Consider the following 27,196-nt stretch of genomic DNA (forward strand, 5'->3'; position numbering starts at 1 on the left):
CTGCTACTTCTGGCAACATTATAAGCCATTTCTTTTAATCTTATACAATCCTTAACTTCCTTTGTTAACCATGGTTGAATGGCTTTTATTTTTGGATTTTTGTGTCCTAAAGGAATGTATAATTGCTGTAAACTATGTAATAATTCTTTAAAGACCATCCATTGCATACCTTTTAATGTATTTTCCCAATCCACTTCAACCAATTTGCCCCTCATACCTTCATAATTTCCTTTGTTTAAATTTAACACCCTGGCTTCAGATTCAACTACCTCACTTTCAAACATAATGTAAGATTCTATCAGATTGCTCATCCCTAAAGGTTCTTTTACAACAAGATTACTAATTAGGCCTTTTTCATTACATAATACTAGATCTAAAATAGACTGTTCTCTAGTCAATTCCTCAACATACTCCTTTAGAAAATCACTCCTAACATACTCCAGAAACTCGTCTTCCACAGCATTAGTACTCATTAGGTTTACCCAGTCTATATGCAGATTGAAGTCACTCATGATTATTGTACTACCCATACGACATGCTTCTTTAATCTCCTGATTAACACCATGTCCAACACTACGACTACTGTTTGGCGGCCTTAAACAACTCCTACCAATGTTTGCTGCCCCTTAGCTTCACCCAAACAGATTCCACATTTTGTCCTTATGATGTGAAATCTTCCCATAGTAGTGTACTGATCTCATCCCTTATTATCAGCACAACTCTTCTACCTCAATGTCATTTTCCCACATTCTCCCCATATCCCACGTTATCGTTAATATCTAGAAATCTATTGATCTCTGCTTTGAACATACTAAATGACTGCTGAGCCTCCACAGCCCAATGGGGTAGAGAATTCCAAAGATTTGCCACCCTCTCAGTGAGGAAATTCCCCCTCATCTCAGTCCTAAATGCCTATCCTTTATTCTGAGACTGCATCCCCTGGTTCTAGACACACCAGCCAGGGGAAACATCCTTCCTGCATCTACTCCATTGAGCCCTGTAAGAATTTTGTGTGTTTCAATGAAAATACAGGCCCAGTCTCTTTAATCTCTCCCCATCGGACAATCCTGCCATCGTGGTAGAAATTAAAAATTATGTGAATTGTAACTAGATATTAGAAAGAAATCATGAAATTTAGGTTGAAATTATTTAAAATTCTATTAATTATAGAAATGACAATATGAATTAAAATGACATGATATAAATGTAAATTATTTGAAATAAGTTAAATATAAATATAAAAATAGAAGTCAACAGTAGATGTAAATTATTCAAAATATGGATCTTGGCTATAAGTTACTAAAATTGTGAATTTTAAATAGATTTATAAAAATTACTCCTTTAGGTCGCAATTATTAAAACATGAATTTTAGGTATAAATTATTTTTAAAACATGAATTATGTGTTCATTTATTCATTGTGCTCTATCGGATTGCAGATCTTTGGCTCATTGCCTGCTGCTGCTTCATCCTGAGACGTTTTCGTGGCGGTTGACTTCTATACATAAGTCATTCAATGTTGAAGTTAAGGATATCTGAAATTTGCAAAATGTGCGATTCTGGAGGTGATGCTGTTGCATTTATTTCCTGCAATGTAGTCCGCCATCTAGTGGCTCGGTCAAACTGTTGTCAATAAACTGTGACAGAAAAGAGACACTTTTTTTTCAGTTATGTACATCCACAGTTGTGATTAAATGAAAAAAAGTAATTAACCCCGGAGCGGAGAGAGGTCAGTGTGTTGCTCCTCTTGTGTGCGGCAGAGCGAGCACGTGTCCCAGGCTGAAGGGGAAACCCGGAGAAAAAGGTCACGCCGGGGAAAAGGGAATCTCCTGGAACGTGAAGCGTTCCGCGGCGTCATGGCAACCGAGAACTCCGCAACCAACAGGATTCCCCGTTCAAACAGCCCTCGAGCGCCGCTTTCTGTGAGCCAATGGGAAGCCGAGGAGCCGCGGCGAAGCCGTGCACGTTTGACCAATGGGGGAAGGGTGGGCATGCAAATGAGTTTTGAAAAAGCCGCGGGAAATCTGAGTTTCGCGGGAGGCATTACGCGCGTAAAGTGTCTCCCTTCATTCATCGTCAGCTTCCTGGAGCCATTTTCAGAGCTTGGGCTGTTTTAAGGACTTTTAAATCCTTCGCATCTGCCCCTCCCCGCGTTCAATATCCTGTGGTGACCGAACCTAACGGCGACCCGGGTCTGTCTCCTCCCGTGATCGGGAGATATTTTATTCTTTTCCAGGGAGGGCAAACGAGTAAGATTAAAAATAATTCACCGGGACCAGAGAAGGGGAGAAGTCTGAGCGGAGAGACCGTTCCAAAGTTGCAAAATATGCGGAAAGGAATCCAAGCAGCTCCGGGGAGAGCCTCGGCCGGAGTTGGGGGTTCACCGGCAGCGACGGGGCTGTTTGCCGTGTTCCCTGGGCACGGCAGTCGACAGGAGCGGGCGGCGGGGAAGAGTGTCGGTGCCGGCGGCCTCGGGGTCCGGGTCTTGTCGCAAGCGGCAGCCGACGGCTACACAACTCCTCGCGGTGCGGCGAGCAGGACGGGACTGGCGCCGTCTACTCCGGGAAGGACTCCGGTAAATGAGGCTAATTCCAGCCCCAGCCCCGGGCCATTTATTCCGCCTCATGGGCAGGAGATGGGAACAGGATAAGAGAGAGGGGGGAGGGGGGGCACATTATTGCTCCTTTTTGGCTGTCACCAGTTGAAGCTGTGGCCGCGGACTGGATACTTTCCGAATGTATCAATTCAGGGAGCGTGTGGGTCAGGGCAGTGACTAACCTCGGCGTCCAGATTCATCCTGGTGGCCGATTTTATTTTCTTCTGGTCTTTTGCGGGGGGTGGGGGTTACACCCGGATTTGGCGGAGGACACCTCCAGGGTAGTCTCTATTAACATATATGTCCCCCTTTCATCCGCCCATCCAGTTTTAGGGGGTTTAAATAAACATGCCGCTGGCCCAGTGCTGTGGAGAAAGCAGCCGCGTGTCTCCAAAGGGCCTAGTGCCTGTGAACCAGGTCCGTGTCACTTTAAATAGAGGCCTGGGTTTTTCTTTCTTTCGTTCGCTGGCCCCGGTGCTGGGTTTGCACCGGGCTGGAGTTTGCCATTTGCTGCAGCAGCTCGAATCCTGCCTGTGCAGCCCAGAGATTGGTTTTTCAACCCTTTCCAGGTTTGCACACTGACATTATTGTGGGGTTTTGTTGTTGCCTTTTATGAGTTTATAAGAGCAAAGAAGACGTGGTGGAAAGATAACGTAAAAAATGAAAAATTCGGGCCATGTAGGGTTAAAGCGTTCACCAATATTTTTTGGAAGTAAAGCAACGCCACGTTAATTTTATTTCTTTCCCCCCCACCCCCGCCCCCGGCCGCCAGCCAACTCGAGCAAAACCAGGTATCTCCCAACAATGCATAACGTAAGAATTTCAAAATAGTAAATTTACCAACATATAATTGAGGTCAATATTAAACACTCCTGTTGCTGCACAACTGTACTTCTATATCAATTGTTGTGGAAGACAAGTTTCTGCAATACTTGAATTGTCCTTTACTTTAAATCTTGGTATATTATTGTGGGGAAATGCAATTATTGCATTTCATATGAAATTGTCTGTCGAAATGTTGTGATTAATCAACTTAATATTACATACAAATCTTCCAAAAAATGAAGTAAAATAGCTGAGGCCTAGATAATCTGAAAAGCCTTTTGGGGGGTGGGGGGTTGGGGGATTGATTTTGGTGAAGTTTAAATCAATTAGAAATTTTTATGTTAATTGTAACCCATTTAAAAAAAACTTAAAATAAGCATCCAAAATGTGTACTCACTACCCCTTCAAAACTTGGTTTTGAAGTATAGGATGCAAAATGGTGTTTTAACTAAGGCTACTAACACTATGTTAAGGCATCATTCTGATGTTTATTGCAATTTCAAAATTTAAATATTTATTTGCCTATCTTATAGCTGACTAGTTTTTGTCTAGGTTTAAGTTTGGGTGACTGATTATATTAATTCCTGAATAACCGCCTATATTTTGCACTGCTAGCAGTCTTTTTAGGTTAGGGATTGTTTCTTTTCAATAACCAGCCCTACTGTCAAACTTTGTTTAATTGGAAGTAACTCAAATTTATATGTTACATCATTCAATCCCTTTGAATCTCTACCCAGCACTTTTAATTGCAGCCTTTCAATGAGTGGTATTTTAAATGAGTAACACTGTAGGATTTTATGTGCCGATTCAGTCACTCCTGGACAAAGTGTATGGTAAGCCCACAAATGTTGAGCTTTTTACCATCACTCATGGTAATCATGAAAAGTCATAAAACATGCAGATGCCTCTATATGGAGACTTATGTACAGTTAAGGTGGGAAGGCAGGTGATGTTTTGCGACTATAGCATGTGGGAGCTGCAACCACATCTGTACAAAGTGTCACCCCTTTCTTGGATTCACTCAAGTTCTGTCGAAGGGTCATGAGGACTCGAAACGTCAACTCTTTTCTTCTCCGCCGATGCTGCCAGACCTGCTGAGTTTTTCCACGTAATTCTGTTTTTGTTTTGGATTTCCAGCATCCGCAGTTTTTTCGCTTTTATCTCTGTACAAAGTGCTGCTTGATGAACTTGGGCTCAGAGTTGATGAGCTAGAGTCCAAGCTTCGGTCACTGTGATGGATCAGGGAGGGAGAAAGCCAGCTGAGATTTGTTCTAGGGGGCTGTCAGATCCCTTGGGTCAGTTAAATCAGATTTATTATGTGGTCAGGGATAGGTGAGTGTGGCTGTGATTGAGGCAGCTTTGGGGATCAGCAAGGTAGCGTTGAAAGAGCCTCAGCCCTTGTGCGTGTCAGAGGTTTGAAGTTGTTTCAGCCTGTGTGAATGAAAGCCGGGGCTGAGTGCACTGACCACAGCACTGTGGTCCAGGGGGCCATTCGATTTGGGGGAATAAAAGGAATGTAGTTTTAGTAGGGGGCAGTATAGTTGGGGGGTTAGATACTGTTCTCTACAGCTGAGATCATGCGTCTTGAGGACGATGTTGCCTGCCTACTGCCAGGGTCAAGGACATTCCTCCAGACTGGAGAGAAACTAGGAGTTGGAGGGAAAAGATCCAGTTGTTGAGGCCCATGTAGGTAGCAACAACATAGGTGGAACTAAGAAAGTGGTTCTATTAAGGGAGTATGAGTAGCAAGGGACTAAATTAAAAAGCAGAGCCTAAAAGGTAGTAATCTATATATAAGGCATAAATAAATTGGTATAGGGTAAATAAGATCAATGTTGAAATGCATGGCTGAAAGATTGGTGTGGGAGAAATTAGTTTTGATTCATGGCACCAGTACTGGGGAAAGAGGAAGTTGTACTGCTGGGAAGGCCTTCACTGGAACTGTGCTGGGACCAGGGTCCTGGTGAAACATACAACTTGAGATGCAGAGAGAGCTTCATATTTAACAGTGGAGGGAAGGATGCATGTGAGGGGAGATTTGGAAAGTTAATGAGAACAGACATGGCAATAGTGCAGGACAGCAATATGGACACTGATAACCAGAGTGTGACAGGAAGGAACAGTGTGCAAACAAATGAGTGCACCAGCAAATAGGATCAGAGTAGGATCAAAATGAAAGGAGTAGGAATGGCCTACTGGGAAAATAGGTTAAAAACTAAGACTGTACATAAGCAGTGCAGACCTTAAAGGAGATTGTCCATAACTCCTAACAAAGATGCAATCCATTGAGAAACAAAGACGGTAAAAGATGGTACAAGAAAGATGTACCATTGGTCGCTAACTAAGGAAGGTAAAGATGGAATCAAATTGAAAGAAAATGTCAATAAGGCTGTGAAGATTAGTGGCAGACCAGAAGATCGGAAAAATTTTAGTGGGTGAGACTGGGGAATTAATGGGAAATAAGGAAATGGCAGAGAGTTTGAGCAAGTATTTTGTATCTGTCTTCACAGTAGTAGACTTTAAAAAAAATCCCAAGAATATTGGAAAAGCAGGGGGCAAACAGAGGGAAGAACTTAAAACAATCATGATCACTAGAGAAAAATTACTAGGAAACTAATGAGATTAAGGGCTGATAAGTCCCTTGGACTTGATGGTTTGCATCCTGGTGTTCGAAAAGATGTGACTGCAGAGATCCATTATTAAGGAAGTAATAGCAGGATATTTAGGAAATCATAATACAATCAAACAGAGTCAACATAGTTTTATGAAAGGAAAATAGTGTTCAATTAATTTCTTAGTTCTTTGTGGATGTAACGAACGGAAAGGATAGAGGGAACCAGTCAAATGGTGTACTTGGATTTCCAAAAGGCTTTCAATAAAGTGCACGTAAAAGGTTACGACAGGATAAGTGCTCATGGTGTTGGGGGGGGGCATATTAGGATGGATGAAGGATTGGTAAGTGAACAGGGAACAGTTGAGATGAATTGGCCGTTTTCAGGGTGGCAAACTGTAACTTTTGCGGCCTCAATTATTTACAATCTAAATTAATGACTTGGATGAAGGGACCAAATGTAATGTAGCCAAACTTGCTGATGATTCAAAGTTGGGTGGGAAACCAAGTTGAGGGGGACACAGAATCTGCAAAGGGATATAAATAATAAGTGGGCAAAACTTTGGCAAATGGAGTATAATGAGGTTGTTCACTTTGGTAAGAATAGAAAATCAAAATATAATTTAAGTGGAGAGATACTGCGGAAAGCTACGGTACAGAGGGATCTGGATGTCCCTGTACAGAATCACAAAACGTGAACATGCAGGCACAGCAAGTAATTAGGAAGGCAAATGAATATTGGCCTTATGGCCCTGGAGATGGTGTATGAAAGTTGGGAACTCTTGTTACAACTGTATTGTGTTGGTGAGGCCACACCCAGAGTACTGTACTGTGTACAGTTTTAGCCTCCTTATTTAAGAAGGAATATACTTGCATTGGAGGCAGTTCAGAGAAGGTTTACTAGGTTGATTCCTGGGATGAAGGGCTTCTCTTATGAAAAAAGTTGTGCCTGTACTCGTTGTTTAGAAGAATGAGAGATGATCTTATTGAAACATGTAAGATTCTGAGGGCCTTGACAGGGTTGAAGCTGAGTACATGTTCTCCTCATGGAATATAGAACTAAGAGGCATAGTTTCAGAATAAAGGGTTGCCCATTTAAGACAGATGAGAAATTTCTTCTTTCTGATGGCTGTGAATCTTTGAAATTCTCTCTCCCAGACCCCAGTGAGCTGTGAAGGCTAGGTTATGAAATATGAAAGCTGATGGACAGATCCTTGAACTAAAGAAGAGTCAAGGATTAAGGGACCACAGACAGGAAAGTTACGTGGTGAAGCAGGCTCACAGATCTGTATGACTTCCTGTTGCTCCTACTTATATTCTTTTTAACATGTGCTACATCTACTGCATTAATCAGCTGAATGAAAGAAAAACCTAAACTTGTCAAATGTTGCCTGTCTTTAACTAATCTAGATCATCTTGTCATCCTGTGCATCCCTTATACTTAGAATTCATAATTGAGAATCAAATTACTGAGAATTTGCTGACAACTAACTCTGGGTGGGTTCATAGTTACTTGGCTTATCCTTTCCTCCCTCTTGAACAGGGTGTTACATTGATTGCTCTCCAGTTCTGGATGGAATTTGCAAATGTAAAGAGGATTGAACAAGTGTTCAGACCCTCTGCTTTTTTATATGTCCTCAATTTCACAGTCATTTATCAAAACTGCCGCGAAGTATTTAATATTTTATTTGCCATGCCATCAATCTCCAAACCAGATCCCTGTCATCTCTTTGGAGTTCTACTCTTTGATTGTTCTTTTGCTTTCAGAATGCTTATAAAAGCCCATACTAATTAGGGGAAAGTGGTAGCATGGTGGTAATGTCACTGGAATAGTAATCCAGATTACATTCCAGAAAAGCCCAGGTTATTGCTCCAGAGGCACTGGTTCAAATCCCATAATGGCAGCTAATGGAATTTAGATTCAATCAATAAACCTGGAATTAAAAGCTAGGCTTGGCAATGGTGATCATTAATTTTTTTTTCCCGAAAAACCCATCTGGTGGCCTTGTCTGGTCCATATGTGACTCCAGACCCACAGCAATGTGGTTGACTCCAAAATAGGCCTAGCAAGCCACTCAGTTATATCAAGCTGCTACAAAGACTAAAAGCAATAAAACTGGACAGACCGCCCAGCATTGACCTAGGCATCGGAAACAACGGTGTATCCAATCCTGTTGACCTTGCAAAGTTCTCCTTATTAACATCAAGGGGCTTGTTCTAGAACTGTCCCACAGACTAGTCTAGGCAACAGCCTGACATAGTCATACTCATGGAATCTTACCTTACAATGCCTCAGACACTGCCATCATCATCTCTGGATTTGTCCTGTCCCACTGACAGGAGAAACCCATCAGAGGTGGCAGTCCAATGGTATACAGTCACGGAGTTGTCCTGGAAGTCCTCAACATAACTTTGAACCCCATGAAGTTTCATGACATCAAGCAGGCCAGGGTGCAGGACATCTGCTTGGGGTTGGAGAGGAATTTGCAGCGGGAGGGGGAGGACACAGTTGTCATGGTCCATGTAGGTATCAATGACATAGTCAGGGCAAAGAAGGTGGTCCTGCAGAGTCAGTATGAGGCCCTAGGCACAAAATTAAGAAACAGAGCCTCAAAAGTCATAATCTCTGGATTATTACCTGAGCCACATGCAAATTGACATAGAACAAATCACATTAGGGAGATGAATGTGTGGCTGCAAAGACTAGTGTTGGGGAAAGTGGGATCTGTACCTTTTGGACAGTTTACACCTTAACCATGCAGGGCCCAGTGTCCTTGCGCGGCACATAACTAGGGAAGTAGAGAGGGGTTTATACTAAGTAGTGGGAGCAAGGGATCAAATTTGGGAAGAATTGGTAAGTCAAAGAGTAGAGACAAAGCAAAAGAGAAAAGTGTTATTACGGGAAATGAAAAACAGACTGTGACAGATGGGATAGAGGGTATATATCTAACAGTAAATCAACAAATGAAACTAGAGGCTATAAAGAGGATAAAAGGATAAAACTAAAGGCTCTGTATCTGAATGCATGTAGCATTCAAAACAAAACAGATGAACTGAAAGCGCACATAGAAGTAAGTAAGTACGATTTGATAGCTGTTACAGAGATGTGGCTGCAGGAGGACATGGATTGGACCTGAATATTAGAGGATATAAAACATTTAGGAAGGACAGGAATTGAGAAAAAGGCGGAGGGGTGGCTCTGTAAGTTAATGATAGTATTAACGCAAAACAGGGATGACCTAAATTCAGGAAACAGGATGTGGAAATTGTTTGGGTAGAGATGAGAAATGGTAATGGCAAGAAGTCACTTGTGGGATTTGTGTACAGGCCCCCTGACAGTGACCACATGGCAGGGTTGAGCATAAGGAAAGAAATAATTGGAGCTTGTCAGAAAGACGAGGCAATAATCATGGGAGATTTTAATTTACATATAGACTGGAAAAGATAGCCTAGATGAGGAGCATGTTGAATGTTTTTGGGAGAGTTTCGTAGAACAGCATGTTCTGGAGCCATCCAGAAAGCAGGCTATACTAGACCTGGTATTGTGCAATGAGATGGGATTAATTAATGATCTCATAGTGAAGTTGCCCCTAGGTAGCAGTGGCCATAATATGATTGAATTTTACGTTAGTTTGAGGGTGAGAGGAGTGGCTCTGAGACTAAGCTTTTAAATAAAGGCAATTATGAGGGCATGAAAGCTGAGTTGGCTGACGTGAATTGGCAAATTATGTTAAAAGATAGGTCAATAGAGATGCAGTGGCTAATATTTAAGGGCGTATTTCAGAATGCATAGAACAGATATTGGCATGGATAGAAGATTGGCTGACTGACAGGAAGCAGAGAGTAGGCATAAATGGGTCTTTTTGGCAAGATGTAATGAGGGTGTACCTCAGGGATCAGTGCTGGGATCCACCTCAATTGTTTACAATTTATATAAATGACTTGGATGAAGGGATGGTTGCCAAATTTGTTGATGACACAGACAGGTAGGAAAGTAACTTGTGAAGAGGACATAAGAAGGCTACAAAATGATATAGATAGGTCTAGTTAGTGGGCAAGGATCTGGCAAATGGAGTATAATGTGGGAAAATGTGAAATTGTCCATTTTGGCAGGAAGAATAAAAGAGAAGCATATTACCTAAATGGTGAGAGATTGAAGAGCTCAGGCGCAATGAGATCTGGGTGTCCTGGTGCATGAATCACAAAAGGTTAGTAAGCAAGTACAGCATGTATTAGGAAAGCTAATAGAATGTTATCATTTATTGTGAGGAGAATTGAATACAAAAGTAGGGAGGTTATACTTCATTTGTATAGGACACCAGTGAGACCACATTTGGAGTAGTGTGTCACGTATTGGTCAACTTATTTAAGGAAGGATATAAATGCATTGGAAGCAGTTCAGAGAAGGCTTACCAGACTAATGCCTATAATGGGTGGGTTGGCTTATGGGGAAAGATTGGACAGAATAAGATTGTATCCACTGGAGTTTAGAAGAGTAAGAGGTGACTTCATTGAAACATATAAGATCCTGAGGGGCCTTGACAGGTTGGATGTGGAGAGGATGTTTCCTCTTGTGGGAAAATCTAGAACTAGGGGTCACTGTTTAAAATAAGGGGTCACTCATTTAAAACATCTGATGAGGTGAAATTTTTTCACTCAGAGGGTCATGAGTCTTTGGAACTCTCTTCCTGAAAAAGTGATGGAAGCAGTCTTTGAATATTTTTAAGGAAGGGGTGGATAGATTCTTGGTAGGCAAGGGGGTAATAGGTTATTGGGAGTAGTTGAGATGCAGATTTCCGGTTACTATCAGAACAGCCATGATTTTTTTTTTTAAATCATGGAGCAGGCTCAAGGGGCTGAATGGCCTTCTTCTACTCATGCTTCTTGTTCACATGCTGGTTACCATCCAATGCCCTCCCTCAGTCGATGAATCAGTACTCCTCCATGTTGAACACCATTTGGAGGAAGTGCTGAGGGTGGCAAGGGCACAGAGGGCACTCTGGGTGCGAGACTTGAATGTCCATAACCAAGAATGGCTTGGTCGCATCAACACTGACTGAGCTGGCTGATACCTAAAGGACATAGTTCCTAGACTAGGTCAGCAGCAGGTGGTGAGGGAACGGACAAGAGCGAGTGAGCTACTTGATGTCATCCTTGCCAATCTCCCTGTAGCAGATGCATCTGTTCATGAAAATATTGTTAGGGGTGACCATTACACGGTCCTTGTGGAGACGAAGTCCCATCTTCACATTGAGGATACCCTCCATTGTGTTGTGTGGCAGTACCACTGTGCATAATGTGATAGACTGTGAACAGATCTAGCAGCTCAAAACTGGTCATCCATGAGATGCTGTGGGTTATCAGCAGAGGCAGAACTGTACTCAACCACAATCTGTAACTTAATGGCCTGGCATATCCCCCACTCACCCATTACCATATAAGCAAGGGATCAACCCTGATTCAATGAGGAGTTTAGGAGAGCATGCCAGGAGCCAAACAGCGAAGGTAATATACAATAGACAATGCTAAGCAATCCCACAACCAATGGATCAGAACTAAGCTCTGCAGTCCTGCCACATCCAGTCATGAATGGTGATGGACAATTAACCAACTAACTGGAGGAGGAGGCTTCAGAAATATCCCCACCCTCCATGATGGCGGTGCCCAGCACATCAGTGCAAAAGATCAGGCTGAAGTATTTGCAGCCATCTTCAACCAGAAGTTCTGAGTGGATGATCCATGTCGGCCTCCTCTGGAGATCATCAGCATCATAGTTTTCAGCCAATTTGATTCACTCCACATGATATCAAGAAACGGCTGAAGGCACTGGATACTGCAAAGGCTTTGAATCCTGACAACATCAGGTAATAGTTCTGAAAACTTGTGCTCCAGAACTAGCTGCACCAACTGTACTGAAACAAATCCAACCTGGCCAATTACTGCCTCATCAGTCTGCTCTCAATCATCAGTAAAGTGATGGAAGGGGTCATCAACAGCACTATCAAGCAGCACTTACTCAGCAATGAGCTGCTCGCTAATGCTCAGTTTTGGTTCCGCCAGGACCTCTCAGTTCCTGACTTCATTTCAGCATTGGTCTACACATACATAAAAGAGCTGAACTCCAGACGTGAGGTGACAGTGACTGCCCTTGACATCAAGGTTGCATTTGACCGAGTATGGCGTCAAGGATCCTGAGCAAAACTAGAGTCATAGGGAATTACAGGGATGAGGGTGGGTGGTGGAAACTCTCCACTGGTTGGAATCAGACCTATCACAAAGGAAATGATTGTGGCTGTTGGATGTCAATCATCTCAGTCTCAGGGCATCACTGCAGGAGTTCCTCAGGGTAGTGTTCTTGGCCCAACCATCTTTAGCTGTTGCTTCAATGACCTTCCCTCCGTCATAAGGTTGGAAATGGAAATATTCGCTGCTGATTGCACAACGTTCACCATTTGCGACAACTCAGATAGTTAAGTAACCCGTGCCCATATGCAGCAAGACCTGGGCAACATTCAGGCTTGGGTTGATAAGTGGCAAGTAACATTTGTGCCACACAAATGCCAGGCAATGACCATCTTCAACAAGAGAATCCAACCATCTCCCCTTGACATTCAATAGCATTATCGGCACTGAATCCCCCACTATCAACATCCTGAGGGGGGTTGCAATTGACCAGAAATTGAACTGGGTTACCCATATAAAAATTGTGGCTACACAAGCAGATCAGAGGCTGGGAATTCTCCGGAGAGTAACTTATCTCCTGACTCCCCAAAGCCCATCCTCCATCTACAAGGCAGAAGTCAGCAGTGTGATCGAACTCTCCACTTGCTTGGATGAGTGCTGCTCCAACACTCAAACTTGACACCATCCAGGGCAAAGCAGTCCGCTTGATTGGCACCCCATCCACCATCTTCAACATCCACTCCCTTCCACTGACACGCACTGGCAGCTGTGTATACCATCTACAACATGCACTGCAGCAACTGATCAAGGGCTCCTTCATCAGCTCACCACCACTTTCTCAGGGGAAATGAGGGATTGGCAATAAAAGCTGGCCTCGACAGTGATGTCCACATCCCATGAAAGAATAAAAACCAATTACATTTACAACATTTGCTGACCCTTTTTCATATTATTGACAGAATGGAATGATTTAGTGTATCAATGCAAGCCTGTTATTTAATTTATCCATGTACTATTGTGCAGGTAAATGGGGCAGCCACTTTTGCACACCGCAAAAGTCCACAGGCATTGATCTGTTTTGGTGAGGTTATTTTGAAAGAAGGCTATTGACTTTCACATCTTTGAATAGTTCACTATAATGTTTAAAATTTGTCTGAACCAGTAGACAGGCTAGGGCCACTTCTAACAGTGCTACAAGCCCTAAATATATCCCTAATCTTTCATTGTGCATGGAAGCAATTGCTTAACCCCAAACTTGCATATGGTCTCCAAAAAGACAATTTACTTAGACCTACAATCTGCCAGGGACCTGGATCAGAATGCAAGTGAGAAGACTTGATGAACTTGGTTTGCTGCATGACACAGTATATCAGTCCTTTCTACACCTGTTCTATGACTGAGGCAGAAATATCTCGCTGCTAGATTTTAAGCCAGACTCTTATAAGAGCTGCTGCACACCCTACATACCACACCCATCCGTTTGGGGGGGCGGGGGGGGTGGTGGTGGCAGGGGTGCTAAGCAACGTTTTACATACTGCTTCTGGGGTTTTCTCATTAGTTTGACATTGCCCTTTGTAGAAACGTAATTATCAATTTAACCATTATTAGATGGAAACAGATTCCTAGGTTAGATATTGAGGTTTGGAAAATGGATGAATTGCCCCAATGATTTTAAAGTCCTTACTATGCTCTCAGCTACAATTTTGAGGTACTTATCTTTGCAATATTCTTTGGTTATTCAATATTATTTCATCTGTAATTATTTTTTAAAAAGCTACATGGCCTTTGGTGCTCTGATGTGCACCTGATTTTGTTCAAGTTATCTCATTTTGCTGGTTGGTGTTTAATTGTAAAGTGAAGACCCCATGAGGTGTACTTCTTGAGTTTTCTTGTCTCTGCTCTGATGGTGGCCACTGGTGTTTCTGCTTTCCCCTGGGTACATTCAATCTTGGGCCTCAAGAATTCAGAAGTTTCCAGCTGAACCTTTCTTTCCAATCCCCTGTAATGTTATGTTCTCAAAGTCTACTGAAATCTCATATTAAATCCAATTTTTGGGCAAATCTTTGGCTTTCTGATCGGCAGAGCTTGTATGTGCATTGTGCACTTAAGCTTGTAAACATGGAGTGACCTTTTCACATCAGAAGGATGTGTGTGTTTTGGACATGGCATTTTCTGATCAGAAAAAGACTTTAAAGTTGATAGTAAATTAGTCTTCATTGAGCAACATGTATTGAGTTGATACCCCATTATGGGTAGAAGCACACTTTAGCATACATTTTTAAATGTGACATAATAGCAACAGCAGCAAAACTTACATTTATTATGCATTTTTAACTCTGCAAAACATCTCAAGGCACTTCAGAAGAGCGTTACTAGATTAGATTTGGCAATGATATGTACAGATATTGAGACAAGTGACCAAAAGTTTGGTCAGTGATGTTGTTTTCATGGAGTGACTCAAGAAGTGGAGGGAGAGAGAGAGACGGAGTGATTTAGGGAATTTTTGAGCTTTGGGCTTAAGCTTGGCAATGGGTGATGGAAATGGGCAGCGCAAGAGGTCGGAATTGGAGGAGTATGGAGATCTTGGAAGGCCGTAGGGCTGGAGGAGGTTACAGTGATAAGGATGGGTGAGGCCATGAAGTAAATTTGGACACTGGGTATTGAATTTAAAAGAACTTACTGCATTAGCATATAATGTTGGCATTCCTGAAATTTGTTGCTTGGATAGGGGTTCTGATAACTATTTATAATGTTACCTCTGGGCTAATTGGAGAATAATAGAAACCACATATTTGACAGGGTAGTGTGGTTATTGCATTAAATCTATATGCTGCCAGGGAAAGGGAGGAGGGCTGGGTATATAAAACCACAGCTACTGTATAGAGGAAATGCCTGATCTTCATACTGCCTTGGAGCATGATGTGAGAAATTAAGTTCAAGTTTTAGATTCTATTGTTAAATACCAAAGCAGCTGACGGTATTTTTAACCCTCAAGATAGGTTCATTCCTTTGATGTTTAATGTCCTTGTGTTAATATTTTGGAGAAGGATCAATTCCAGTTGGCACACAATGTCCTCTAAGACAAAAGTTGCATGTTTGGGGAAGGAGATGTCCCTTTTTTAGATTATCTGCATTTTTGAGGTTAAAATTTTCTGGACACTCATGTTCTTTTACTTATAACCTATGACCTATGTTACAAGCTTCTGCTCTGAAACCAAATCATGACCTTATGAAGGCTACACTCATGTCGAACCAAATTTTTTATCAGAAATGTGATTTGTTCCCCTGATTAGTACAACATCATGCCGGCAGACATAAAGTTTCCAGTCTTTAAAAGAACTGTTTGAGGCGTGTCCCAACTTATGGGGGCGAGGGGCGGGGGGCAGAGAAATATTGGCCCAGTTAACTCGGTGGTGCTGCTCATTGCAGGAATTGGATGCTCATGTTGGCTCCACATATGGCGATCTATGATGATCTCCACCTTTTCTCGATGCCAGATGGCTGAGTATAAGGCCTTTTCAGTGAAGATCTTCAAGCCCTTTTTCTACATGTCTTGCATTCAGAAGTTTGATAAGGCTTATATACTTATACAGTTACTGCTCCTGCATGGTCGTTAACTTTGGCAATTTGACTGTTAACTGCAATGCTATTACAAGTTCTGGGAAATATTGTGTACCAGTAGTACAATGGCAACTTCACTCATTCATGTGTTTGTTTTTACATAAAATCTATAGCACAGGAACAGAACATCCAGTCGATGTTCATGATTATGATTATGCTCTACATAGGGGTCTCCCAACCCTAATGACATTTTTCCACTCTTCTGTATTCCTCTGTTCCCCTCTCCCTGATATGCCATCTGCTTTAACTACTCCATGTGCATTGCTACATTTAATGATATGGATTTTTCTACTCCATTTAGTTTCTTAACTTCGAATGACTAAGTGGCCTTCTTATTTCTCCTACCAATATGAACAGCCCTAATTTGCCTTGGCTGTCTCTTTTTACACCATTCTGTATTTGGTGCATTCCTCTGCTTCATCAATTGGTATCATCTGCAAATTTCAATATCCTTAACCTAGGTAGTTTGTGTATATGGTAAATAACAGATCCTTGCACGGAGTGCATGGATCCCTGTGGGATACCACTTCCTACTTTCTCCCTGTCTGTGAAACTTTGCTGAACTTGTAGCCTGTTGTTTTCTGTTTTATAATGACTCTCTTCATTTTGTCACGAGTCTTTTTTATGTGGCACCTTATCACGGGCCTTCTGAAAGTCCAAGAATATTAAATCGACTGAATTACTTTTGTCTACTTTCTGTTACTACTTTGTGAAATTCAGGCTTGGACTGAAAAAGCCCAATGTGACCTAGATATCTAAATAGACATTTTTATTGCAACCTCTATTTCTTGGTTCCATTGTGCTTCAATACTACATCTGTTGAAAATCAATGCTTTTCATTTATTGTTGAAATAATCTGACCCATTAGAAATTTATTAAAGGAGTAATAACAACCTAAGCTGCATATCTAGACTTGTTTTTGTGTTGCTGGTGAGTTCCGTTATGGGGAAGTGCAATAGACTGAGCAGGTCTTTTCGAAATCCCCAGTGCTGTTACTGTAACTATCCAGGAGAGGAAAAGTATGAAACTCATTATCTCACGACACAGATTGGAATTGTGCTGCAGTTTTGGAAGGCAGTGTCTGCTATCTTGAATGTTAATAGTGATGTGGTTGGGGACAGGTTTGACTATTCAAATTCTCTTCTCTTTATAGTTTTTCAAGTTGGAACATGCTCTGAAATGACCATGTTCTGATTCAATGCTTCTGCTTTGTTTTTGGAGTGGTGCCTGCCAGACCTGTGCTCATCACACCAGAAAATTGCTTTTTAAATCTCTCCAATCAGGTTTCCATCCTTATTGCAGCACTAGAATTTTTATTTTATTCTTTCGTGGGATATGAGCGTTGCTGGTTGGCCAGCATTTGTTGCCCATCCCTAATTTCCTTGAGGAGGTGGTGGTGAGCTGTCTTTTTGAACAGCTGCAGTCCATCTGGTGTGGGAGCATCCACAGTGCTGTTAGGGAGTTCCAGGATTTTGACCCAGCAACAGTGAAGGAACTGCAATATAGTTCCAAGTCAGGATGGTGGTGGTGGTCCCATGTGTCTGCTGCCCTTGTCCTTCGAGGTGGTAGAGGTTGTGGGTTTGGAAGATTCTGTCAGAGGAACATTTGGTGAGTTGCAGCAGTGTATCTTGTATATAGTACACACTGCTACCATTGTGCCAGTAGTGGAGGGAATGAATGTTTAAAGGTGGTGGGTGGAGTGCTGATCAAGTGGGGTGCTTTGTCTTGGACTGTGTTGTTGCAGCTGCACTCAGCCAGGCAAGTGGAAAGTATTCCATCACACTTCTAACTTGTGCCTTGTAGATGGTAACCAGGCTTTGGGGAGTCAGGAGGTGAGTTACTCTCTGCAGAATTCCCAGCCTCTGACCTGCTCTTGTAGCCACAGTATTTATATAGCTGGTTTGGTTCAGTTTCTGGTCAATGGTAACCCTCAGGATGTTGATAGTGGAGGATTCAGCAGTGGTAGTGTAATTGAATGTCAAGATGAGATGGTTAGATTTTCTCTTGTTGGAGATTGATCACTGCCTGGCACTTGTATGATGTGAATGTTATTTACCACTTATCAGCCCAAACTTGAATGTTGTTGGGTCTTGCTGCACATGGACATGGACTGCTTCAGTATCTGAGGAGTCCCAATTGTTACTGAACGCTGCAACCTTGAGCTAACATCCCCACTTCTGACATTATGATGGAGGGACGATCATTGATGTAAAAACTAAAGATATGTTGGGCCGAAGAAATTCTGCAGCAGTGTCCTGGGCTGAGATGATGGGCCTGCAATAATCAAACCCATTTTCTTTTGGTCTCCTCTACATCGGAGAGACCAAACGTAAACTGGGCGACCGCTTTGCAGAACACCTGCGGTCTGTCCGCAAGAATGACCCAAACCTCCCTGTCGCTTGCCATTTTAACACTCCACCCTGCTCTCTTGCCCACATGTCTGTCCTTGGCTTGCTGCATTGTTCCAGTGAAGCCCAACGCAAACTGGAGGAACAACACCTCATCTTCCAACTAGGCACTTTACAGCCTTCTGGACTGAATATTGAATTCAACAACTTTAGGTCGTGAGCTCCCTCCCCCATCCCCACCCCCTTTCTGTTTCCCCCTTCCTTTTTTTTCCAATAAATTATAAAGATTTTCCTTTTCCCACGTATTTCCATTTTTTTTTAAAAAAACACCCCCACTAGAGCTATACCTTGAGTGCCCTACCATCCATTCTTAATTAGCACATTCATTTAGATAATATCACCAACTTTAACTTTAACACCTATGTGTTCTTTTGTACTATTGTTGTTGACATCTTTTGATGATCTGCTTCTATCACTGCTTGTTTGTCCCTACAACCACACCCCCCCCCACCTCTCTCTCTCTCTCTCTCCGCCCCCCACACACACACACCTTAAACCAGCTTATATTTCAACTCTTTCTTGGACTCGAACTCAAGTTCTGTCGAAGGGTCATGAGGACTCGAAACATCAACTCTTTTCTTCTCCGCCGATGCTGCCAGACCTGCTGAGTTTTTCCAGGTAATTCTGTTTTTGTTTTTGTTTTTGTTTTGGATTTCCAGCATCCGCAGTTTTTTTGTTTTTATTACCATTTTCTTTTGTGCTAGTTATTACTCTAAACAGCATGGAATCTTCCCCTTGATTCCTGCTGACTTCAGTTTTGCCAGGGCTTCTTGATGCCACTTTCGGTCAACTGCTGCCTTGATGTGAAGGGTAGTCACTCTTTCCTTGCCTCTGGAATTCAGTTCTTCTGTCCATGTTTGGACCAAGGCTGAGGTCAGGAGCCAAGTGACTGTGGCAAAACCCAAACTGTGCCTTGGTGAACAACAAAGCTTCCAAGTGCAGGTTGTGTAAGTGCCACTTGATGACACATTCCTTCACTTTGCTGATGATTGAGAGCACACTGATGTGTGGTTAATTGGCCAGATTGGATTTCTTCTGCTTTTTGTGGATAGGACATACCTTGGCAATTTCCACTTTGTTTGGTAGATGCCAGTGTTGTAGCTGTATCGGAACAGCTTGGCTAGCGTTACAGCTAGTTCTGGAGCACAAGTCTTCAGTACTATTGCTTGGAATGTTGTTGGGGCCCATAACCTTTGCAGTATCCAATGCCTTCAGCCATTTCTCAATATCATCTGGATTGAATCAAATAGGTTGAAGACTGCACCTGAGATACTGGAGCCCTCAGGAGAGGACTGAGATGGATCATCCACTCAGCACTTCTGTCTGAAGATTGTTGCAAAATGCTTTAGCCTTATCTTTTGCACGGAATTTCTGGGCTCCCCCGTCATTGAGGATGGGGATATTTTTGGAGCCTCCTTTTCCAGTTAGGTGTCTAATTGTCTACCATTATTCACAACTGGATGTACCAGGACTGCAGAGCTTTTATCTGATCCACTGCTTGTGCGATTGCTTAGCTCTGCATTTTGCATGCTGCTTCTGCTGTTTGGCGTGCATGTAATCCTATTGTAGGTTGACCCATGTTTAAACATGCTTCATGCTGCTCCTGGCATGCTCTTATCCACTGGATGAACCAAAGTGGATCCTCTGGCTTGATGGTGTTATGAAAACCAAATTTACTTGGTGTTAAGAACAGAGGTAGGGAACTTCAACTCCTGACAGACCTCCTGAGCTTTTGCACATGTGCAGCCTGGGAGCGGGATGCACATTGCAGTTCTACATTTTCACATTCTGTGGGCCCAGCATGCCTGTGTGCAAGGAGGAAAGTGGAGTGAAAACTTGGGCCAGGTGACCGGGAGCGGAGTGCCATGTAAGACAAGAGCCCCAGGTAGGGAATAGGGAGAGGTCCCAAAAGAAGAGCACCAGAGGGACAGGAAAAGGTCCCAGTTCAGTTAAAAAGAGAGGCGCAGGGAAACAGGCTCCAAACAGGAAAAAGGCTGCAGGGTTCAGATTTTAAGTGCAGAAGGCAGCTAAAGTTTGGTGACTCTGCTGCAGGCCATTGGGACAAAGGTATCCCTTTGGAGCAGTTGCATTCTGCTTGGCATGACTGAAGATCTGAAGTTGTGCGTGGGTGCATACTTGGAAATCCAGGAGGATGGAATCTCTGGAGGTGAGATTGAAACCCTGCAAGGTGGGCCGTTTATGATGTCATCCAAATCTGGTAATTGAAGAGGGCTCGAAGATTCTTGAAGGCAGCTGAAGGTTGATGACTCCTTGTTGCAGGCTGCTGAGGCAAAGGTACCCAATTGGAGCAGTTGTGCTCTGCTTGGCGGAGCCAAAGAGCTGAATTTGTGCATGCGTGTTGGCGTTTGAGTGTGTACCCAGGAATCCAGGGGAGTAGAATCTCAAGAGATGAGACTGAAACCCTATGAGGTGGATATTGTTGATGCCTTTGAGGTGGAGAGACTTTTGGATAGAATTTCGAGGTTAGATCTTCAAAGGTGAAGACTGGAATCCCTCGTGAGGGTGACAATTTGTGAGATTGGTTGACTCAGTGTTGCTGACTTCTGGGTGGGTGTTGAGAAATTCATGGGGCCGCATTTCCCCTGCGGCGAGTGGGGCCTGCTCACCGACACATAAAATGATGCTCGGTGTCGTCGGGCATGTCATTTAGATTTTCATTTCAGCGGGTGCGCAACCGACTCGGCTACATGCCTGCCAAACTGTCAACAGCCACTTAAGGCCCTTAAAAAAAAAAGTAATTAAACCAATTAATGGTCCTGCCCGTCCAACCTTAAGGTTGGTGGACAGGCGAAGAGCCCAGGCGGCCTTCAGAAAAATCATGAAACCTCATCCACGGCTGGGATGAGGTTTCATGAGGGATTTAAAATGTGTATAAGATCTTTTAAGAAAAGTAATTGGCATGTCCCTGCTCATGTCACATGAGGGGACATGTCAGGAATTTTTTTTTCCTCCCTTTTAATAAAGTTTTCAAGCTTGAGCCGAGCTCCCTGAGGCAGCACTTTGCCTCAGGGAGATCCGTATGCCCTTTCACGCACATGCGTGAAAGAGTGCACTCCTGGCTTAGGGAATGCACGCACAGGGAGCACACAGCGCTTCCGGGCACCCGCCCACTGAATTGACAGTGCACCCCTGACTGGGGGCGCCAATCGGAAATCTGCCCCCACCCGCACAACCTGTTCCCCCCAGTCCCCACCAAACGGTTGGGGAAAATGCTGCCCTTGGACTCTGTCTTGATCGCATCTGCCATTTGTTGTGCAGTGGTATGTTTGACCACAGTTTCTCTCTTAATTCACATGTGCCTCATTAACCCTGAATGCTAGAGTATAAGATAGATTTTGTAAGTTGTTTTGTCTTTCTGACCTTGTGTAATAAAGCTTTTTTTATTCAAAACCTGTGGAATCTTGTGGCTTTATTCTATTAGCAAGCGTCTTGAATCTCTAACTTTGTCTGCTTGAATCTAAACATTATTGGTCCTTAACCAGGTTTTAGCAAAACTTTGGGGATCTGGTCTAGGATCATCATAATGGTAATGGTAAACTGAAGGACATACTGGTCACACATTGCCTTTGAATGCAATTCTGCTACAGCTGATGGCACCCTTGAGGCACTGTGGACCAAGTTTTGAGCTGCTTGATCTGTTCTGAATCTATCAGTCAGCCTGACATCAGTAGTAGGGAAAATTCTAGAGCCCATTATAAAAAATTTAATAGCTGGGCACTTGGAAAACAGTGGCAGAATCGGACAGTCAGCATGGATTTATGAAAGGAAAATCATGTTTGACAAATCTACTGGAGTTTTTCGAGGATGTACCTAGTAGAGTTGATGAGGGGGAGCCAGTGAATGTGGTTTATTTGGACTTTCAGAAGGCTTTCGATAAAGTCCCACATAAGAGATTGGCATGTAAAATTAAAGTGCATGGGATTGGAGGTAGTGTATTGAGATGGATAGAAAACTGATTGGCAGGCAGGAAATGAAGAGTAGGAATAAGCTTTTTTTTTCCAAAAGACAGGCAGTGACTAGTGAGGTACTGCAGGGGTCGGTGCTGGGACCCCAGCTATTCACAGTATATATTAATGATTTAGATGAGGGAACTAAATGTAATATCTCCAAATTTGTAGATGACACAAAGCTGGGTGGGAGAGTGAGTTGCAAGGAGGATGCAGAGATGCTTCAGTGTGATTTTAAACAAGCTGAGTGGGCAAATGCATGGCAGATGCAGTATAATGTAGATAAATGTGAGGTTATCCACTTTGGTAGCAAAAACAGGAAGGCAGATTATTATCTGAATGGCTATAAATTGAGAGAGGAGAATGTACAACGAGACCTGGGTGTCCTCGTACACCAGTCGCTGAAGGTAAGCATGCAGGCGGTAAAGAAGGCAAATGGTATGTTGACCTTCATAGCGAGAGGATTCGAGTACAGGAACAGGGCCTTGGTGAGACCACACCTGGAATATTGTATGCAGTTTTGGCCTCCTTATCTGAGGAAGGATGTTCTTGCTATAGAGGGAGTGCAGCGAAGGTTTACCAGACTGATTCCTGGGATAGTGGGACTGACATATGAGGAGAGATTGAGTCGGTTAGGATTATATTCGCTGGAGTTCAGAAGAATGAGGGGGGATCGCATAGAAACCTATAAAATTCTAACAGGACTAGACAGGGTAGATGCAGGAAGGATGTTCCAAATGGTGGGAGAGTCCAGAGCCAGGGGTCACAGTCTGAGGATACAGGGAAGATCATTTAGGACTGGGATGAGAAGAAATTTCTTCACCCAGAGAGTGGTGAGCCTGTGGAATTTACTACCACAGAAAATAGTTGAGGCCAAAACTTGTATGTTTTCAAGAAGGAGTTAGATATATCTCTTGGGGCAAAAGGGATCAAAGGATATGGGGAGAAAGTGGGAGCAGGCTATTGAGTTGGGTGATCAGCCATGATCATAACGAATAGCGGAGCAGGCTTGAAGGGCTGAATGGCCTACTCCTATTTTCTTTGTATGTGTCTATCCAATTTAGCAAGGTGTTGGTTCCACACAACATGATTAATGGTATCCTCAGTGTGAAGACTGGATTGCATCTCCACAAGGTACAGTGGTCACTCCTTCCAATATTGGTGCATCTGTGACATGTGGATTGTTGAGGGTGAGGTCAAGTAGGTTTTCCCTTCTTGCTGATTCCCTCACCACCTGCCGCAGGCCCAGTCTGGCAGACATGACCTTCAGGACTCTTGTTAGCAGTGAGGCTACTGAGGCACTCTTGATGATGGACATTGAAGCCCCTCACCTAGAGTACGTTCTGTGTCCTTGCTACCCTCAGTGCTTCTTTCAAGTGGTGTTCAGCATAGAGGAGTACTTGTTCATCATTGGTAGGTGGTAATCAGCAGAAGGTTTCCTTGCACATGTTTGACGTGATGCCATGAAACTTAATGGTTTCTGGAGTCAATTTTGAAGACCTCTGAGGCAACTTCCTTTTGACTGTATACCATTGTGCTGTCATCTCTGGTGAGTCTGTCCTGTCAGAGGGACAGGACGTATCCAGGAATGGTGATGGAGGTACCTAGGACTTTGGCTGTAAGGTATGATCAGTGAGCATGCCTGTCAGGCTCTAAGTGGCCCTAACTAAAGTCATGAGTAGCATTTCTGTGACTGACTGGTGGATAACCTCTCCTCTTTTTCCTTGATGTCTGCAGTCTTTTCCACAGCTTCACCTTTCTTGTCCAGTGTCTTTTCTCCACTGTTCAACTTGATAAGGCGGCCTGCTTAGTTCTACTCTTGACTACCTGGTTGTAAACAGATCATCTCCACTAATAACTCATCTCCACTAACAACTTAAATGAAAGCACAATATGCTGTGATACTTAGCAGATCGGGCAGCATCTTTGGAGAGAGAAACAGAATTAACATTTCAGGTCGATGACCTTTCCAGCATTTTCTGTTTTTACTTTAGAGTTCTAGCATATGTAGTAACTTGCTCTAGCTTTTCTTCCCACCCCTGCACCATTAACTCAGGAATTCCTATCCTTGCCTGCTTTGTCTTCCTCAGTACATGTTGCCTCTTGGTGACATTTATCTGCAGGCATGAAGTCAGTCAGCTTCCATACGTACGCTGATGGCATCCGGCTCTGCATCACCCTCTTTTGAGCCCCTTCTTCACCCCTGTGCTTGTTCAACTTCCAGCCTTGGGTGAGCTGCAATTTCCTTAAGCTAAACAATGGGAAGACTAATGCTGTTGTCCTATGCCTCCATCTCAAACATCAAACCTTGCCACTGATTGGCCAAAGACTGGAATGCCATATCACAGGCTGAACCAGATTGTTTGCAGCTTTGGTGTTCTTTACAAGTACAAACAGAACTTGTATCCTCATATTCTCTTCACCATAAAGATTGCTCACTTCCACCTCTGTGTTGCATTGCCTGTTTGAATTCCAAGCTCAAGATTTAGGGTACCATTAGAATCAGATTGTTGCCTTGTAATTGATTCTGGGTGTTCATTTCTCCTACATATTTTTCAGGAAATAAAACATTAAGCAAGCTTCTGGTCACCTTCCTAAGATTCACTACTTGGACTTCTCACCCATTTTTTTCTCTTTAGGCATTAGTGAAGTGCTGAGGGATATGTTCTACAGTAGAGGAGTTATTATAATGCAGAGTGATGGTGTTTCTTCTGTTCCCCAGAATGTTGTATAAGGTCAATAGATTCTGATTCTCAAAGGACTGTTTTTAAGTGTCAGGACTTGGCAGTTCCCGGTGCTGTTTTCAGAAGGACAATAAAATTGATAAGGCTGTTGATTATATGTGAGCTGGTTCTGACCACCAGCCGATTCCTTAACATTTCAGTAACCGTTTGCACTAAAATTGTTCACCTGTGCCTTTGCACTGTTTGGCAAGCAATCACTGTCCATTACACTAATTTTATTTTCCAATCTATTTCCAATCCATTTTTAAAAATTTATTCATGGGATGCGGGCGCTGCTGGCTAGGCCAGCATTTATTGCTCATCCCTTATTGCCCTTGTTCACATTGCTGAGTCACATGCAGGTCAGACCAGAAAAGCATGGCAGATTTTCTTCCCTAAATTACATTCATGACATTAATTGACAATGGTTTCATGGTCATCATTAGGCTTTTAATTCCAGATTTTTATTGAATTCAAATTCCACCATCTGCCATGGCGGGGTTCAAACCTGGCTCCCCAGAGCATTACCCTGGATCTCTGGAATGGTAGTCCAGTGACAATAGCACATCGCACAGTACACACACTGTGCAATGCATGTTGTTGGTATTGATAATTGATGCAAGTCCCTGAGCCAAATCATTATATAATCAATCATGTTTATTTTCTGCAGATTGTATAGGAGAGATGGGCACCTAGGAGCAATTACATGTAGCAATCGCATTGAGAGATTCTAATGGTATCCTAAATCTTCAATATAGACCTCCAAATAGTTTGTAATTAGCAACTAATCTTGATTCAAATGGCTGTCTTAGAATCACTTAAGTGCCTTTAACAACTTGTGTTGTCTATTTTATGGGATGGCTTTGTTTTCTTTGTTGGAAATTGGTGCAGATTGTGTTGGGTATTTGCGATGTGATCACATTGTACGATTAATGATTGTGCTGTCAGTGCTGCACAGAAGTTTTAAAATTCTATGGCCTGTGTGTAGATTCTAAAACCCCTTTGCACTGAATCGTAGTGTAACTTTTTAAAATTCCTTCATGAAATGTGGACATCACTGGATGGGCCAGTATTTATTGTCCATCCCCCTGATTGCCTGTCAAAAGATGGTTGTGTCCTCCCTCCTTGAACCACTGCAGTCCATGTGGTGTAGGTACACCCACAGGGATGTTAGGAAGGGAGTTCCAGGATTTTGACCCACTGATAGTGAAGGGATGGTGATATATTTCCAAGTCAGGATGGTGTGTGGCTTGGAGGGGAACTTGCAGGTGGTGGTGTTCCCCTGTGCCTGCTACCCTTGTCCTTCTATGTGGTAGAGGTTGCGGGTTTGGAAGGTGCTGTCGAAGGAGCATTGTGGAGTTGCTGCAGTGCATCTTGTAGATGATACACACTGCCACCACTGTGTTGGAGGGAATTAATGTTTCAGGTGGTGGGGGAGGGTGCCAATCAAGAGGGCTGCTTTGTCCTGGATGGTGTCAAGCTTCTTGAGTGTTGTTGGAATGTTGGAACGGCATTCATCCAGCTAAGTGGAGAGTATTCCATCACACTTCTGACTTGTGCCTTGTAGATGGTGGAAAGGCTTTTAGGGATCAAGTGGTAAGTTACTCTGAAATAGGTGCCCATAGACTCGTGTGAATATGAGAAATGGGCACCTGCAGGCATATGTTGAGGGAATGTCGGGTGCACATGGAGCATGCATGTGTGTGAGAGAACTGTTGCGCATGAACAAGTGTGGGTGTGATGTGTGTAATGGCCGCACGGATTTGGCAGTTGGGGGATGTATGGGCAGGTGTGCAAGGAGTGGTCAGGTGTATGTTGCGGAACATGGGCGCACACGGACACTTTGGGGCAGAGAGGAGAGGTGCACTGGGGTGGCTGAGTGCAGGGAAATACCTGTCTGTTTGACATGGTGGGCCTGGGTGGCAAGTGTGTGCAGATGTTGATCATGTGTCAATTGATATCACTTCAGTTCAGCATCAGAAAGCCATGAATTCTGGAACAGCTCCAGATTCAATGCAATGTCTCTGCTTGCATGGAGGTGCTGCTTTTTGGATGAGATGTCAAACCAAAGCTCCATCTGCCCTCTTGAGTGGACCTAAAAGTTGCCATGACTTTATTTTGAAGAACAAGGTAGTTCTGTGTCCTGGCCAGTATTTATACCTCAGTCAAATTTGCGATATGAGCCTGTGTCACTGAGGCCAGCTGTGACCCATGTAGCAATAATACATAATAGTGGATTTAAACAGACAACCTCCAAGTTTA

At 43.2% G+C, this 27,196-nt stretch overlaps 1 protein-coding gene across 1 annotated transcript in view; it reads left to right on the forward strand.

Annotated features, from left to right (window-relative positions):
• The first annotated feature begins 2,325 nt into the window (after positions 1-2,325).
• The window catches only part of LOC121276064 (transcription factor E2F3-like), a 56,540-nt gene continuing 31,669 nt past the window's right edge, over positions 2,326-27,196 (forward strand). The window contains exon 1 of the mRNA XM_041184005.1: positions 2,326-2,574. Coding sequence (XP_041039939.1) covers positions 2,326-2,574 — 249 coding nt within the window. The remainder of the gene's footprint in view (positions 2,575-27,196) is intronic.

The sequence above is a fragment of the Carcharodon carcharias genome, chromosome 3, assembly GCF_017639515.1.
Source record: "Carcharodon carcharias isolate sCarCar2 chromosome 3, sCarCar2.pri, whole genome shotgun sequence".
In the NCBI taxonomy this organism is placed as follows: Eukaryota; Metazoa; Chordata; class Chondrichthyes; order Lamniformes; family Lamnidae; genus Carcharodon; species Carcharodon carcharias.